The sequence below is a fragment of the Carassius gibelio genome, chromosome B20 (genome assembly GCF_023724105.1).
Source record: "Carassius gibelio isolate Cgi1373 ecotype wild population from Czech Republic chromosome B20, carGib1.2-hapl.c, whole genome shotgun sequence".
Classification (NCBI taxonomy): Eukaryota; Metazoa; Chordata; class Actinopteri; order Cypriniformes; family Cyprinidae; genus Carassius; species Carassius gibelio.
In genome coordinates, this window is record NC_068415.1 from 13,581,506 (window position 1) to 13,597,021 (window position 15,516).

General features: G+C 38.2%; 1 protein-coding gene across 1 annotated transcript; it reads right to left on the bottom strand.

Moving 5' to 3' along the window:
• Positions 1-30: 30 nt before the first annotated feature.
• On the bottom strand, positions 31-15,336 carry LOC127984082 (phosphoribosylformylglycinamidine synthase). Its single transcript, XM_052586557.1, has 29 exons — positions 15,200-15,336; positions 14,445-14,572; positions 13,886-14,018; positions 13,683-13,788; positions 13,398-13,596; positions 10,327-10,432; positions 10,092-10,232; positions 9,883-10,007; positions 9,326-9,454; positions 9,105-9,236; positions 8,885-9,013; positions 8,367-8,440; positions 8,040-8,196; positions 7,889-7,950; positions 7,643-7,804; positions 7,451-7,555; positions 7,114-7,245; positions 6,781-7,011; positions 6,018-6,198; positions 5,557-5,640; positions 5,290-5,445; positions 4,984-5,103; positions 4,098-4,243; positions 3,766-3,973; positions 3,589-3,680; positions 3,270-3,384; positions 2,872-3,018; positions 2,612-2,752; positions 31-803 (listed from the first exon to the last, which is right to left on the bottom strand). Exons 2-29 carry the CDS (start codon positions 14,566-14,568, stop codon positions 496-498), a joined length of 3,945 nt encoding a protein of 1,314 aa, XP_052442517.1. The 5' UTR covers positions 14,569-14,572; positions 15,200-15,336; the 3' UTR covers positions 31-495.
• Between the last annotated feature and the right edge of the window lie 180 nt (positions 15,337-15,516).

Consider the following 15,516-nt stretch of genomic DNA (forward strand, 5'->3'; position numbering starts at 1 on the left):
ACACACACACACACACACACACACCAAACATTTTATAATCAGGAATTTATTGAATGCTTTGAATTTAATGCTTTGAAGTGTGTTTGCAGCGTTTCATCAAATACTTGTAGTTGAATATTTTCAGCAATGTATATTTTGCTTTTTTAAATAAATGGTGATAATGCAATTCATGTAGCACGTTAATTTAGTGTTTTAGAAACAAAACTTTTCTCAGTGCAAAGTTAATTTCTGGAATGTATATTCTGGATTTTTAAATGGAAAATGGGTCATAATCAGCCATTAAATTTGAATTATATTTCAAAAATGCTCAATAAAGATGTATATGTTGAGGCATCAGTTTCCAGCAGGACTTTACTTCTGAAGTCTACTTGAATACAAACTAAGTCTGTATGTTGGAATGAAGGATCTAAAAATTTTTTGGGTGAACTATCCCTTAAAGTTGTCTAGTTAGCCTATTTGTTTAGTTGTCTGACACAACTGTACAGTAGCAAATCTCTAGGAGCTCTGACACCAGACTGCAGCATTACGGAACATGCTAAGCCACGGTGAGGCCTCAATTGATCCCCTGAGGTGCTGAGGGGCCCAAGCCCACTGCCAGCCCAGCACGGCCCGCTCTGGATGGGGCATCATAGCCAGGTGACGGCCATCTGCTGAGCAGATGCCTGCAATGCCTTGAGCAGAACCGTTGGGGTTCATGGGATAGATTTCAGTCGGGGTTCCCAAATCATCCACATAACGCAGAGGAGCCAAAGAGGCACTGATCAGCTTCTTCTGAGCCTCAGGAGAACGAAACTGCATCAGACCTATAGAAAAAAAGAGAGGAGTTTTTAAAGTCTGTGAACCAGAAATTGCTGCCAACTTTACTTCAGTGTAGTGACATATTTCCAACTGAAACAGAATATTGAATAGAGGTCGGGGTTTAATTTTAACCCTTATCTTCTCCATCTCTCACTAACAGTTGGTGAAGTTTGCCAAGCTGTTAAACTGACGTCATCAGGAGAAGGAATGCCATTCCAGAGCGAAGAAAATCAATTAAACGGAAAAAAATCAATTAAAGATGAAATCAAACAGACTATGAACACCATTAACAGCAATTATTATATTAAGTCATCATTATGCTCTATAAACCATAGAATAAAGCCATCATTAGGAGATTTAGGTCATTTTCCTTACAAAAAAAAAAACAAGCTAGGCCTATTCCACTGTCAATGTCACACAATCATGTTCCTTCACAGAAGAAGCCAAATTACTTGTGTAATCATTGTCAGGTGTGATCGTGGTTAAACTGATGGTGAGGCAAGAGTCTTAGGACACAGCTGTGTGAATCTTTTGGATGTACAAAGCCTATGATGTACAGAGCACATGTTGCTCTTTGAACATGGCTAAGGTGAAGAAGGAGCTAATGAGTGAGCAACAGGTTCAAATAAAGCCCCATTTTGATGCTGGCTGGAGTTACTGCCACATAGCCAAGGATGTGAGATGTAGTCCAAGCACTCAGACTTTAGACCACCTTGATGCCACCAATTCACACCAGAACTGAAACTTTCAGACAGACCCTTCAAGAACCGTGCACTGGAAACTGGGAGAAGGAGGACTTGTTCGCAGAATAGAAGTAAAAAAGCCATTACTGAAAGAGAAAAATAGAGTGATATGCTTGAATTTGCAAAAGAACACAAAAAAACGGACAAAGGAAGATTGGCATAATGTGTTGTGGAGTGATGAGTCCAAGTTTGAACAGAGCAAGCGTAGAGCGCATGTTTGACAGAGGGAAAGGGAGAGATTAAAAAAAAAAAAACATGAAGGGGTTAGTATTATGGTGTGGGGTGTCATTTCAGCCTCAGGAACAGGTGACTTAGTGAACATTGATGGCACCATGGATAAGAAACTATACCACAATATTCTGGTGAGGCACAGAGTACCTTCTAGGAGTCATCTTATTGGGACTGGATTTATTTTTCCTAGAGGAAAATGACTAAACATCCTTCTAACTATTGCCAGAAATACCTGCGATGGAAGGAAACATTGAAAATGATGGAATAGCCCCCTCAAATTAGGACCTCAACCCCATCAAGCAAATTTGAGTTGAGTTTGAAAATAAACTGGACAAATCTTTGATACATTCAAAGGAAAGCCTTTGGCTAGAGCTGCAGAAGGCATGGGTGGAAAAGCATTAGTGTTGAAATTCTCAGGAAATATATTGACACCTACAGAGAGATGTAATTGCTGCAAAAGGTGGACATATCAAATATTAAAGTTAAAAGGGGATAAAAACAGTACAACTCAATTCATCTGATATTTCTAACCATTTGCATGTTTCATGAACATTGGTTTTGGAGGCCAAAAAAACAAATAAAAAGCTAATATTTTTAGACCTGTCAGGTGTTCTAATTTTGGCCACTACTATTTATAATGATTTATAATAAAAATAATTATTAAAAAGTCTAATAATTTATCATTAAAAAAAATATGTGATTAAAAAGTACATCTTATATAAAACAAAAAAATATGATCTTTTCCTTATTTTTCTAGTGGTCTCATACATTTGGAACTCACTTGCAACAGCAGTAAATGCAGCTGTCAAGTATAGTGTTACAATGAACATATTTCTAACCTTCTCCATGTGCGACCCAAACGCCCAGAGCAGATCCCTCCATTCCCTCAAGCATGATGGCTGGAGAGGGCAGGATACCTACACTCACAAACCTCGATTCGAACCGACCAGACTTATTATGGGTCAGAGTAACATCAGAACCTACGATAAAAATGTACAAAAAAATATGTCATTTATTAAAATAAAAGTAGGGACAAGGTAAATTCTTGAGGCTGTTGTTGGTATTTACATATGGCGAAACTAAAATGTTTCTCTCTCACCTCCATCCTCACGTTCACCCACCCAGCCAAGCAAAGCCATGAGCTGACACCCATTACACACTCCTAGACTTAGAGTGTCATCACGATTGCGGAAGCGCTCAAACTCCTCACGAGCCTTGGGGTTAAAGGTCACTGTGGCAGCCCACCCTGGTGAATAAGAAAAAGTCAAAGCTTTTGATCATCAGCTGGAGAGCAAGTGCTAAGATGCAGACATTTTCAGTCGGCAGAGTGTCAAGGCCACTACTAAATAACCTATGACCTGAGTCACAAATCTAAGGTCATATGAACATTCAATGGTGGGAATGAGTTAATGCTTGTTATCATTATGGAGCAAAACTAACAGACAGTTCAGCAGTGATATGTAAGATTGCTGCAACATGCAATAGTGTGATTTTCACCTTTAGCTGAGCCCAGCACATCTGCGTAGCTAAAACCACCCACAAACACCACAGCTCGAAAGGGGTCAAGGGTCATGGAGCCTGAGCACAGGTCCTGCATCGTGACATCCCACACCTACAGATCATACAAGAAAAAAAGTCAAATGTCAAAATAATTCAACTCAGCCTTGTTAGCAGTGTAAAATGAAAAAGTTTAAAAGCAAACAAGCAGCATATGTGATATTGGTGAACAAACATTACACCTAAATTATTTGAATATATTAAAAAATATTGAATTTGAATGAATATTGAATCTTTCTTTGTGTAGGTGTATCTTTACCTCGAATCCAGCCATGAACAGAGAAGCAGACATCTCTCTGTCTCCGTTACTGCCTTCCTCTCTCATAACAGCTGCGCAAGGTTTCCCTGAAGCTGAAACAAGTCATATATTTTAACATAAAGGTCAAGTATGAATATGGGAAAGATTCAAGATTGTGAAATGGGTTCATGGTCTCACAGAGCTCTTTAATGACGGGTGTTTGGGAGGGGTCAAAGGTGAGCTTGAGGTACTGCTGTGTGCGAGAAGCAAGCCCTTCTTCTTCCTCTTGGACACACAGTGGATTAGCCTGCAATCGCTCCAGCTGAAAACTAGTGCTTTCCCATATCGCCCGAAGTGTGGGTAGACGCTCATTCAGCACTTCCTGTCCACACACACACACTTTGACCTACAAGACCATATGGAGAAGAAATCAGCAGTTTTTAAATGCTTTCTCTGCAATCACTGAGCTCCAATAATATTCCACTGAGCTCCATTAATCCATGCATATGCTTTTAGGTGACTCCGCTCACCCTGGCATCGGGTCCAAAACCCGATGTTCTGCCAATTCTGTGACATAGGAGACCAGCATGTGTGTATCTCTGACAGACAGTCGATGCGTTTCTCTCACACACTTCCAAAACCAGACCTAGCTCCTCTGAAAAAAGAGCCTCCATCACTGAAAGAGAGGAATGAGGAGGTACATGAGTAAATATCTATAGTTATGTTTCCATTGAAGCTGCAAATCTTGTGAAAAATTCTAATAATCTGAACCCCACCCCACACACACACACTCGCACTAATTTGCCACACTCTTATGAACAGGCGTGCAACAGTTAGCGGTAGCTAGAGATTATATTTTATAAGAATTTAATTAAGAATATTTTTCTTGCACAAATGAATCGCTTCGCTTCAGAAGGCTTTTATTAAACCACTAGAGCTGTGTGGAATATTCCTATTCACTGTCATTCTAAACTTTGAAAGAGCCAGGACAATTTTAATATAACTTTAATTGTATTCGTCTGAAAGAAGAAAAGTAATTTACTGTACACCTAAGATGGCTTGAGTCTGAGTAAATCATGGGGTATCTTTCATATTTCCTTAATAAAGATAATGAAACGTCTTCCCTTGGATAAAAAAATAAACAAAATAATAAAAAAATTATAATCACACACAAATAAGGATGTGCACAGTTAAGTGACTAGTAGACTAGTAAAACACAGATTTACATAAAAACTAACTAAAAATATGAATACGCTAATAGCACATAAATAATACCAAAATACTTTTTTTTCGGAGACACCTCAAACCTCAAATCAGTTTACTCATTTTATGTGAAAAAAACCTATACAGACTGTAACAAAAAGTAGATGGAAACTGGCTTATGATGGCTGACACAACTAGCTTTTTTTTACTAACCATCAACGCCTTCTAAAGGCATGTCAACATCTATCCCACGATTCCCTGCAAAGGCCATCTCCAGTAGACAGGAAATGAGCCCTCCATCACTGACATCATGTCCTGCAATCAGTAGTCGATCTGCAATATAAAATTAAAATCAACAGATTGTATAGGGACAAAATGCTGTTGTGCTTTGGGAATTGACAGAGTTGGCCCTATTTGAGAAGGAGCAAAAACTGTTCCTAGATCAGTTAATGGATAAAGTTAAAAAAAAAAAAAATATATATATATATATATATATATATAATAGCAGCACATACGGACCCTGAATCAATGCTTGTGTTGTGTTGAAGCAAGCAGAGAGTTTTTCTGGCTGATCCAGATCTGGACTGCTGTCTCCAAGTTGCCCATAACACTGAGCTAGAGCAGAGCCGCCCAGCCTGTATTTACCTGAGCTCACTGGCACATACAGAAGCACACCTGATAAAGGAAGAGAGTGCATGTGAGAGATGAACACACTAGTATCGACTAGCAGAAATATAAGATATGAGAGGTTAAAAGTGCCAAAAGTGGTAAAGATTTAGGATCAACCTTTGCCATCAGGGTCGTCCAGGTCAGGGGTCACAGTAGCTGTGATATCAGGACACACAGCATACACAGAGATAACCAGCGAGCCTAAAAACACAAGGAGAGCAGTTTGTAGTCTGGCATAAAATGCATGCAGGAAATGTCTTATTTACTGTAGAATAAAAATCACATACAACTAGGGCAGGTGTCTAGTTGAGTACTAGTGAACCCAACTGAAGTAAAACAGCTGTGATACATTTATTTCAGGATTCTCAGATGAATAGTGTGTTCAAAAGAACAGCATTTACTTCGATTTATTAAATTTAAATCTAATTTATTAAATTTATTAATAAAAACGTATCTTACTAACCTTGAATTTTAAAGAACAGCATATAAAACAAGTGACGTGACCAACTTTCATTTTTTGTGTGTTAGAAGAATCGACTATTTTCCATCCCTACTTCAGATACGCTTAACACTGGTACCTGGGGCCTTGACAGTTTCTCCACTGACACGTGCAGCCATGCTGAGTGAATCTTTTCCCCCATCCACAGCCACTCCCAGCTGACCCATCACTATACACATGGCCTGACACGCCTCCCACAGGCACGCTCCCTCTCCTGGCAGCTTGGCAGCCCACATCCAGTTACCGCTGCACTTTACATCCTGAGAAGATATGCACAGATATCCTTAGGTGACAAGTACTTGTTTTTTTCCCCCAGTTTTAATGCACCAGTCACTTAATTTTTCACTCAAAAATTTTAATTCTCTCATTAATTACTCGTGTTATTCCAAACCTGCAAGAACTTAGTCTTTGGAACACATAATTTTGATGAAACCCGAGAGCTTTCAGACCCTGCATAAACAGCAATGGTACTAATGTTAAAGGCCCAGGAAGGTAGTAAGCGCATCGTTAAAATAGTCCATGTGCCATCAGTGGTTCATCCGTATTTTTATGAATCCACAAAAATACTTTTTGCACCAAGAAAACAAAAATAATGACTTTTTTCAACAATTTCTTCTCTTCTGTTTCATGCAGTGGTACTGTTGTGAATGCACATCAAAGACTGACATGAAAAGAAAATGTTGAATAACATTTTTTTTTTTTAATCAAAAATATGTTCATTTGTGTTTTGAAGATCTTCTGGGTTTGAAACCACACGAGGATGAATAGTTAATGACAGAATTTGATTTTTTTTTGGATGAACCATACCTTTAACATGTTAAAAAATGCAAAGGCTTCTTCACCTTGAGAGCAGACACTCTTGCAAACACCAGGTTAGTGAGAGCTTCTCCCACAGCCATACGAGCCCCAGCTGCTGGTGACACCAGCCCTTTGATTGGCTGCTCGCCTATCGCCGTGGCTGCTCCCTGGAGGCTGAACGGAGACAGGGCAACAACAGCTACATCAGCCAGTGGAGTGTGAAGAGGACCCACACACTGCTGCTGAGCAACCAGACCAGTCACAGATCGATCAACCTGGAACAGAGGGTTTTGCGTAAAATGGATTACATTTAATTTTTAACATGTAATGCAAAAGTCATATATTATTATGCATGTGCTAAGCAGTGAGTATTGTACCTTGTTGGTGAGGTAGCGCTTACTGGCCACTGCAGGCAGCCGGAGAACTCTCTCCAGAGCTGGAAGAACAGAAAGACCCACAGGAAGAGAGAGAGGCTGCAGAGACACAGCCATTCGCTCCAATACAAACTCCTAAAACGATATGTAGACCTGATTGAGTGGAAAGCAATATAAACGTAAATCCAAAAAGCGTAATTTGATCACTTAAATTTGGGAGACTAGACACTGCAGTACAAAAACCAGCCAAGAGAGGGTGCACTGTACCACAATTTCTAACTTTGTCAATTTCTTAATGAAGTCTTGAGCAGATTTAGGCCATGTCTGGTAAAGTTTAAACCTTTTGTGGCATCTTTCCCAAGACCCAATCCAGCTCCAGATCCACAGGGCACCGGCCAGTATCAAGCTCATTGGTCTGTTTACACAGGTCATCCACCAACAAAATCTAAAGAGCAATACATTTACATGAGCAAGAAGTGTCAAGAAGTGGCCCAAAAAACATTTTTAGCTACAAAAAGGTAGTTTGACTCACCTTGCCATCACCAGTTATCTTGCCCACAAAGTCGACAGGACATTTCTCCCTCTGACACACCCTCTCGAGGAAGCTCCGGTCAGAGGGGCGGAGCAACAGAGCATTACTTTCCTGATACTCCGCCCCCCACAGCTCCAAAACACTGAGGGTGGGGTCACCTCTCTGAATATTTAGGTAAAATATGTATATTAAATATTTTGACATGAAAATGAAGATACAGACATTTTATTAAAGACTTTATCTCACCTTAAACTTGCTAGTATAGATAATGGCACCAGCAGGCTCACTCAGCTCCTTTAACACATTACCTACACAAATAACAAGATGTTTTTATACATTATAACACATGTGTTGTTGAGTAGGGAAATAAAATAAAAAAAAATTATTTCATCCGTACCATTACCCCCAGCACCCTGGTCATGAATGCTGCAGATGGGGTTTCCTTCCTCTCTCTCCAGGCAGGCCCTAAGAGCCCGGTTCATCTTTTGCTCCATTTCAGCATCTCCTCTTTGGACTGCGCCAAGATCCCTGGCACTGGAGTTATCACCTTGAACCTACAATAATACATACATACATACATACATACATACATATATGTACATATTACGTTCATTGCAAAGTCTTTGAAAAAATATGCAACACCTACACATTCTCTGTAAACACATAAAACCTTGAACTTTAGAGCATCTTGTAAATTAATTTTAATGTGGAAATTTTCGTGTACCTGTACAGAAGAGGCAGCTCCCCCACCAACACCGATCCTGTATACAGGACCTCCAATTTTCACCACCTCCATACCTGCCCGGGACAAGAGGAAAAAAATGGCAGAATGAATAAAGAGAAAAAAGCAGTTTGTATATACTACAGTGCAGTTTGTTGTCATTACATTTTTTTTTTTTTAAAGAAATTAATACTTTTATTCAAAAACGATACATTAAATCAAATGAATGAAATGAAATGAAAGCAGCGGTACAGATAAATACGGTTTCTTTTGAACTGAAAATTGTATTATGGTTTCCACAAAATAGCAGTAACTGTTTTCAGCATTGATATAAAGAAATGACTCTTGAACACCAAAATTAGCACATCAGAATGATTTTTGAAAGATCATGTGACAGTGAACACTTGAGTAATGGTGGCAGAAAATTCAGCTTCGCCACTACAGAAATAAATCAATCAATTTCTAAATGGAAATTCTGAAACTAATTATGGTGCATTAGGTGTATATTACTCCTTGTGTACCTGGTGAAGCCTGTTCTTTCTTCACATGCTGGTCCTCAATAGAGCCTAGCCCACCACTGAACATGATCGGCTTGATCCACTCCCGTCGTTCACCGTTAGCCAAACGCATCCCAAAGGAACGAGCAAAGCCTTAATGGGAAACAAAAGAACGAATAAACAACTGTAAATACAAGCGAATAACTCCAAATAACCAGATGACAACTGTCCTGTTCTATTTCACCTGCTAGAACTGGCTCCCCAAACTTATTTCCATAGTCAGAGGCTCCATCACTGGCCTCTATGGCCACCTGGAGTGGAGGAGCAAAGCTGGATGGGTACTCCCATCCTTCCTCCTCCCACGGGAGCACAAACCCTGAGAAGAGAAAAGATCCAGATATGGGAATATTTGCTTTTGAAACAAAATATGGCTAAGAATGAACTGAGCTGAGTTTAAGGGTTTACCTGGGATATGCAGGTTGCCGAAGCAGTACCCAGCAGTGCCTGCGATCACATGACCACCCTTTCCAGCACTCTGCACATCTCTGATCCGTCCACCAGTACCTGTGGTGGCTCCGCTGAATGGAGCAACACCTGCGCATAATAAACAGCATTTTATGACACAAATATAAACTTTATTATTGTTGAAATTGTCAACAAAAAATAAAAATAAAGAAATCATAAAATATTACATTGCACAAAATAAAATACATTTACGCGACTTTATTTAACTTTATTGAAGTTATTTTAAGAAATTAAAATAAAATAAAATATACAAATGAAAGCTAATTCTTGATATAAAATTATATAATTATTACTATTTCTAAAGCATAGCACTGTTCGATGCATTATATTATTGAAATATTAGCAAAAATATTTGAATGCTTAATTGCTGCATTTGATATTTTGCTTATTCACCATGCTGTCAGTAATAACTATTTTAATTCTCATTTAAATTAATTTAGGTTGGCCTCTGCACATTTGTAAATAAGCAATCAAGTTAAACGTATTTAGGCTCAGACCAGTGGGGAAGTTGTGCGTCTCTGCAGTGAAGATGATGTGTCGGGTAGCATGCCGGGTTTTATATGGACAGGCCTGCGCAGGGTTTGTGGGATACATACACTCCATCTCCATGCCTTTAATGCCACTACAAACACACAAGAACCACATATTGAGACATTCTGCCCAAGCACTGTTTAAATGGGTTGACTTTCACAGTGAAGCATCTAACCTGCTGTTGTCACAGAATTTGATGACATTGTTCTGGTTGCTATGGTGCTGAGTGCCCATAATAAGACTAAAGAGTGTCTCTTCCTGCGCTTCTCCATCAATGATCATTCGCCCTCGGAAGAACCAGTGGCGGCTGTGCTCACTGCAGGACAGAGAGAGAGCATGAGATTGTCATTGTCCATGTCTATTGCAGATTAAAGACTTCCCTTGGTGTTTATTCTCTGGAGAGCACGCACCTGTTGGACTGAGCCAGATCAAAGCATTCTACACTGGTGGGATTCCTTCTCACCCTCTGGAAGAGTGCAGTGTAGTAGTCCAGATCCCAAGAGTCGAACGCCAACCCTGCTCATACATGCAGAAAAAGAGACAGACGTTCTGTGAACGTGTGAGACTTCCAGTTCATTAGCGACAGTGGGGAAATAATGAGAAGACTACCAAAGTGCAGTAAATGGCTAAACTGTTTACACTACAAACTAGTTAGTTCATTATTAATATAACACATTAAAACAATATAAGACAAGACACCAGTTTGTAATACCAAACAGTAAAACAAGCCGTTTTGTAAAGCTAAAAAAAGGCTGGAAGTGAATGACACCAGAAGCAAGTCCCATAAAATTTACAAATGGCAGCGCCTGCTCTTAAGGGAAATATAAAGTAGATAGGAACATTATTACAAGTCATACAATTTCTGTAAGTGCATGAAACTGTTCTTAATGCATTTACTATTGTACTGGAAACGGTTACTTTTGATACTACAATAATGATGTTTACATTGATTTGTAATAATAGCATAAACAAATTAACTGTTTTAAAAAAAAGTGCTATTGTAAGCGACACATACAAATCTGTACTGCTTTTTTGGATAATTGAAGTAAAACTGCAGTTAAAACTATCAAAACAGAGAGATATTTCATAAACTTTTGTTCAAACGTTTGACGATGGTGAGACTAATACAGTAAAATCTGTAACACTGTGAAATATCACTGCAATTTAAAATGAGTTTCTATTTGAATATATCTTGAAATATCATTTCTTTCTGCAATGGTAAATCTGAATGATCAGAATCCATTAATCCAGTGTCACATGATCCTTTAGAAATCATTCTAATATGCTGATTGGGTGCTAAAGAAACATTTCTTCTTCTTATCAATGTTGAAAACAGAAAACTGCTGCTTAACAGAATGTTCAAAAGAACAGCACATATTTTATTATTTTATAATGTTAACATCATTAATGCCATTTTTGATCAATTTAATTTGGCTTTACTCCTTGTTGAATACAAATATTTATTTCTTTACAAAAAAATTAAACTTACTGATGCCAAACTTTTAAACAGTAGTGTACGGCATCAAAGAACAAAACCTCATCTGAGAAAATGGTCAGACTAAATAAAAAGGCCAATTCTATGTAGAAAACCTATTCTGACTCCTTCTTAAAACAGAAATAGGCCTACATTTACATTTTAAAGGACTGTTAAGGATATCACATGCTTGTAGTCCTTCTTTAATCTGAGATGTAGGCAATGAGCTTTGGTGTGACCAACCGGCATACCGTCTCTCAAACAGTCATTCATTCTTTCCTTTCACACACCTCGTGATCTAATCAAATAGGCCCCTCTTATCTCGTGACATCTACTCTTCCTCTAATCATGTTAAACCTCATGTGACCTTAAAATACTGCATCATTATTTGTAGAAGAGTTGCCGATCTCATCACTGAATACTGACTACACACAGTTCTTAAAGTAGTTGATTAAATCATTTTTCCAATATTACAGTCTCTTTAGTCTTTAAGAATAATGTCATTTTGATGTAATTCATGTGATACTGCAACTGGTTTTATATCCTTGTATTTGTAATATAATGTTAAAATCAAAAGACGACATCATCAGATGGTTATTCTAGTACTTAACAGATTTTAATATGGGAATTTTCCCATATTTTTCATCTTCTGTTATTTTGCCAATGGGATGATGTGGATAGTGTCTTAAAGACTAACTATAGGCTGATAAATCTGTCTCTCATTAGGTAAAACCATGGTACTCCAAGGTACTGTTGTTACAGTACCAAAATTTCAGGATTTGGTACTGATACCAGTGAAAATCCACGGTTCTCTGTACCAATTTCGGTACCAAAGCAAAACACAAAAACATGCCAATTAATTTTTTTTTTTACTATATTTTTATTTAAACCAAACTGTGTACATATTTAATTTTAAAGGGCTTTTGAATTTTAAAGCCAAGAATAACATAAGTTAGCTAAAAAATAAAATAAAATAAAAAAAGCCCAGAACTGCTCACGAGTTTAAAGTTTAAAGCATTCGATTGACATGGACAGACTGTCACACAGAGAACACACGATCATGCTGGATACACATACAACTGGATTCGACTGAGTTTGCAAGGTTTGTGAAATTAAATGGTCATTAGACATTGAAAGATTTGTTTAAATTATATAAATGCATATTTGCTTAATGCTGATGTCAAACGAGAAAGTAATAATGTTTGCCTTTCTATTACTAATAGGCCTGATATAAAAGCAATCGTTATAATACTTTCTCTATACATTCATTCCTTTGTTTGACCTTTCTATCTGATAATTAGACAGACTTCTATCCGTATTAGACAGAACTGTTAACGGCGACGACGAACAAGAGAGAGAGTGTGAGCACTGTGTGGGCTCAGGTGTGCCATCAAAATAAAAGTCCCGCCTCAAACACATCGACCAAGCAGAAAAACGTATCTGCTGATGCCGATATTTGATAAATGCCAAATATCGGCCTAGGCAATATATCGGTCGACCACTAAGATATACAGTGATATAAAAACACCCACGTTGTTTTTCGACTTTGTCTCATACAGTGCTCATGTTTTTTTCAACAAAGTCAAAGCCTTTTGGAAAATCTATCTGTGGCTGTCAGTTTTGATAATGTGGCACAAATAAATAAATGTATGGGAAACACAATTAAACTAACTTGCTAGAACTTTCATTTTATCTGAGTGTCTGTCTTTAAAGTATTTTGTTAGTTGGTGTTTTTCCTCCTTTGGATGTTGTCACATCTCAGTGCTTTTATGAAGAGAGCGCATCTACGCACCTTTTGGATAGTGCATAAAGAACCGGGTTGACCGGGTACTCGGTACCACCGGTACTTAAAAAAACCTTGGTACCAAAACATTTTTTTTTTTTTACCGACCTGGTATCGAAGTACCAGGCCTATTGACAACACTACTCCAAGTTCTCAGTATCAAGGTTTTTTTTTTTTTTTTTCTTAAGAGGAAATGTGGTTCAGACTACAAAAACATTTCTTACCAAGTTCATCATTGGCCTTCTCTAAGGCAGTACGACCTTTTCCTAGAATGTCCACCTCGAATACTTCCTGTGGCCGAATATCAACAGCAAAAGACGTGATTGGCTGGGAGTAAATGCATTCGGTCATACTGTCATACAAGCAGCAAATCAGTCTCTCCATCTCTTCCTCCTTCAATACACCATTATGTCCTTCCTGGGGCTAGATGAGAGAGAGAGCTTTTAATCAAAATGGGTGGAAAAAAAATCTTACTGACATGTAAAGCTATTTAAAGCGGTTCTGCTGACCTTGATCAAATGCCGGCGGGAGAGCTCCACTCTCGTCACCCGGCTCAGGCCTGCACTTCTGCAGATGGATACTGCATTGGTGGACCAAGCAGTGGAGAAGTTCAACCTACAAAGGTCAAGATATAATTGAAAAAAGTGAGTGAGTATTAATAAAGATCACAATACCTTACCATCATGATAAGACAGTGGTAGGTAAAGGTTACCTGGGTCCAATCTCCACCAGTCTTGCCCCATCCTCTGGCTTTAAAGTAGGCTTCTCAGACAGACTGACAGAATAAGGAGGACTGAACAACCAGCACAAAATATCTTTATGCTCCACACTCAAAGAGTCAGACCCTGGGAGAGAAAGAGATGATAATGAGATAACAAAGATGAAGAAATACATTAATGTATGAGAACAACACTTGAACAAAACTGAGCCACATGATGACACTATTGCTTTCCTTAGATCTGCTTTATGGCTGAATTTAATGTGTCATAAATGATCAACTCTAAAACCATGACAGTTATTGAACTAAACTTTATCAACACTAAACTAGTTTAAGCTGAAATAGATTAGCTATAAAAGCGAGTTGAATAATGTCTAGTGTTTTTAGAGCTGCTTTACAGCTATAACTGTATTCATTTCACTACTGAAGAACTTTGCAGCATTTAGACTGTTATTTTTCTTTTATTATGGCTTTGAAACAATATGTATTGTGAAATGCAATGCAAATAAATGTGATGTAAACTTTTTGCTATTTTTGAACAATATTCTCTCACCGTCCAGCTCTACATTGTAGCAAAGCTCTGATGTTATCGTGACATCTGGATACAGTTGTGCGATTCTTCGTATAAGCCGACCCTTCCCAGTCTCCTCTCTTCTGTAGAGCCGCACGACAGGCATGATCCTGAAAGAAAGACAGAAAAAGACTATTAATAACTAGTGCTGAATACTATTTTCACAATGTATACTGGGGAATAATAAGGAAAGCATTTCCTGACTTACCTTTAATTTATCAGCAGTTAATAATAATAATAATAATAATAATAATAAGAAGAAGAATCTCTGCTTAGTCAATTCATTTCAAAGAGAAATGTTTTAGCCTACTAGTAAAAATTGGCTTCTTTGTGGAATAAGGGATGAACTAAGTCAGGGGTCAAACAAATAATTTGTGGGTTGCATCACAAGGCAGACAATCACCTCAGCCTAGTCAGAGGTCACCTATTCAGTTAAAAGTATAGTGTTAATGGGTTAGACTGAAAGGTCAACTTAATTTAAATGGCACGAATAAATAATACAACGACAAACACTCTTAAAAGTATGCACTGTAAACAATAAGAAATCATATACTAATAAATACCAACTGAACACTGAGAAGTTTGTCGGGAAGTAACTAACAGCCTGCGAGTAGTTTACAAACTTTTCGGTGCATATTATATCACAGCTATTAACAATAAATACTGTAATGGTAACATAGCAAAACCAATATGTTTATAACGTGTATCTGCATCCAAATGGCAAGCAAGTATCTTACTCAAGTGCTGCTCGAGTTGTTCTCTGGTAGACTCGTCAGATGTGTAATGAATGATGTTGACCACTGCAGAGTGCAGACGGCACTCAGATCCACGTGCGTCAGTGGATTAAACACGAACCTTCCGCCACAAGGGCCAGCCTCTATGCGCATGCGCACATATCTGTAGAAATATCACTGCCTGTGTCACTAAGTGCACACTATCTATTCTAAATTATATGTGATATAAGTAATTTTCAATGCTATTTAGGGCAGATAGGGTGGATAGTATGCACATTGGGACGCAGGAACTGACTCTATCTCATCTGAATGGAAACAAT

Coding starts and splice junctions, on each gene's coding strand:
- LOC127984082 (XM_052586557.1), bottom strand. CDS start 14,568: ATGCCTGTCGTGCGGCTCTACAGAAGAGAGGAGACTGGGAAGGGTCGG. Junction 14,019..14,444: donor CTACAATGTAGAGCTGGACG/GTGAGAGAATAT, acceptor TTTCTCTCCCAG/GGTCTGACTCTTTGAGTGTG. Junction 3,385..3,588: donor TGTTCATGGCTGGATTCGAG/GTAAAGATACAC, acceptor TATGATCTGTAG/GTGTGGGATGTCACGATGCA.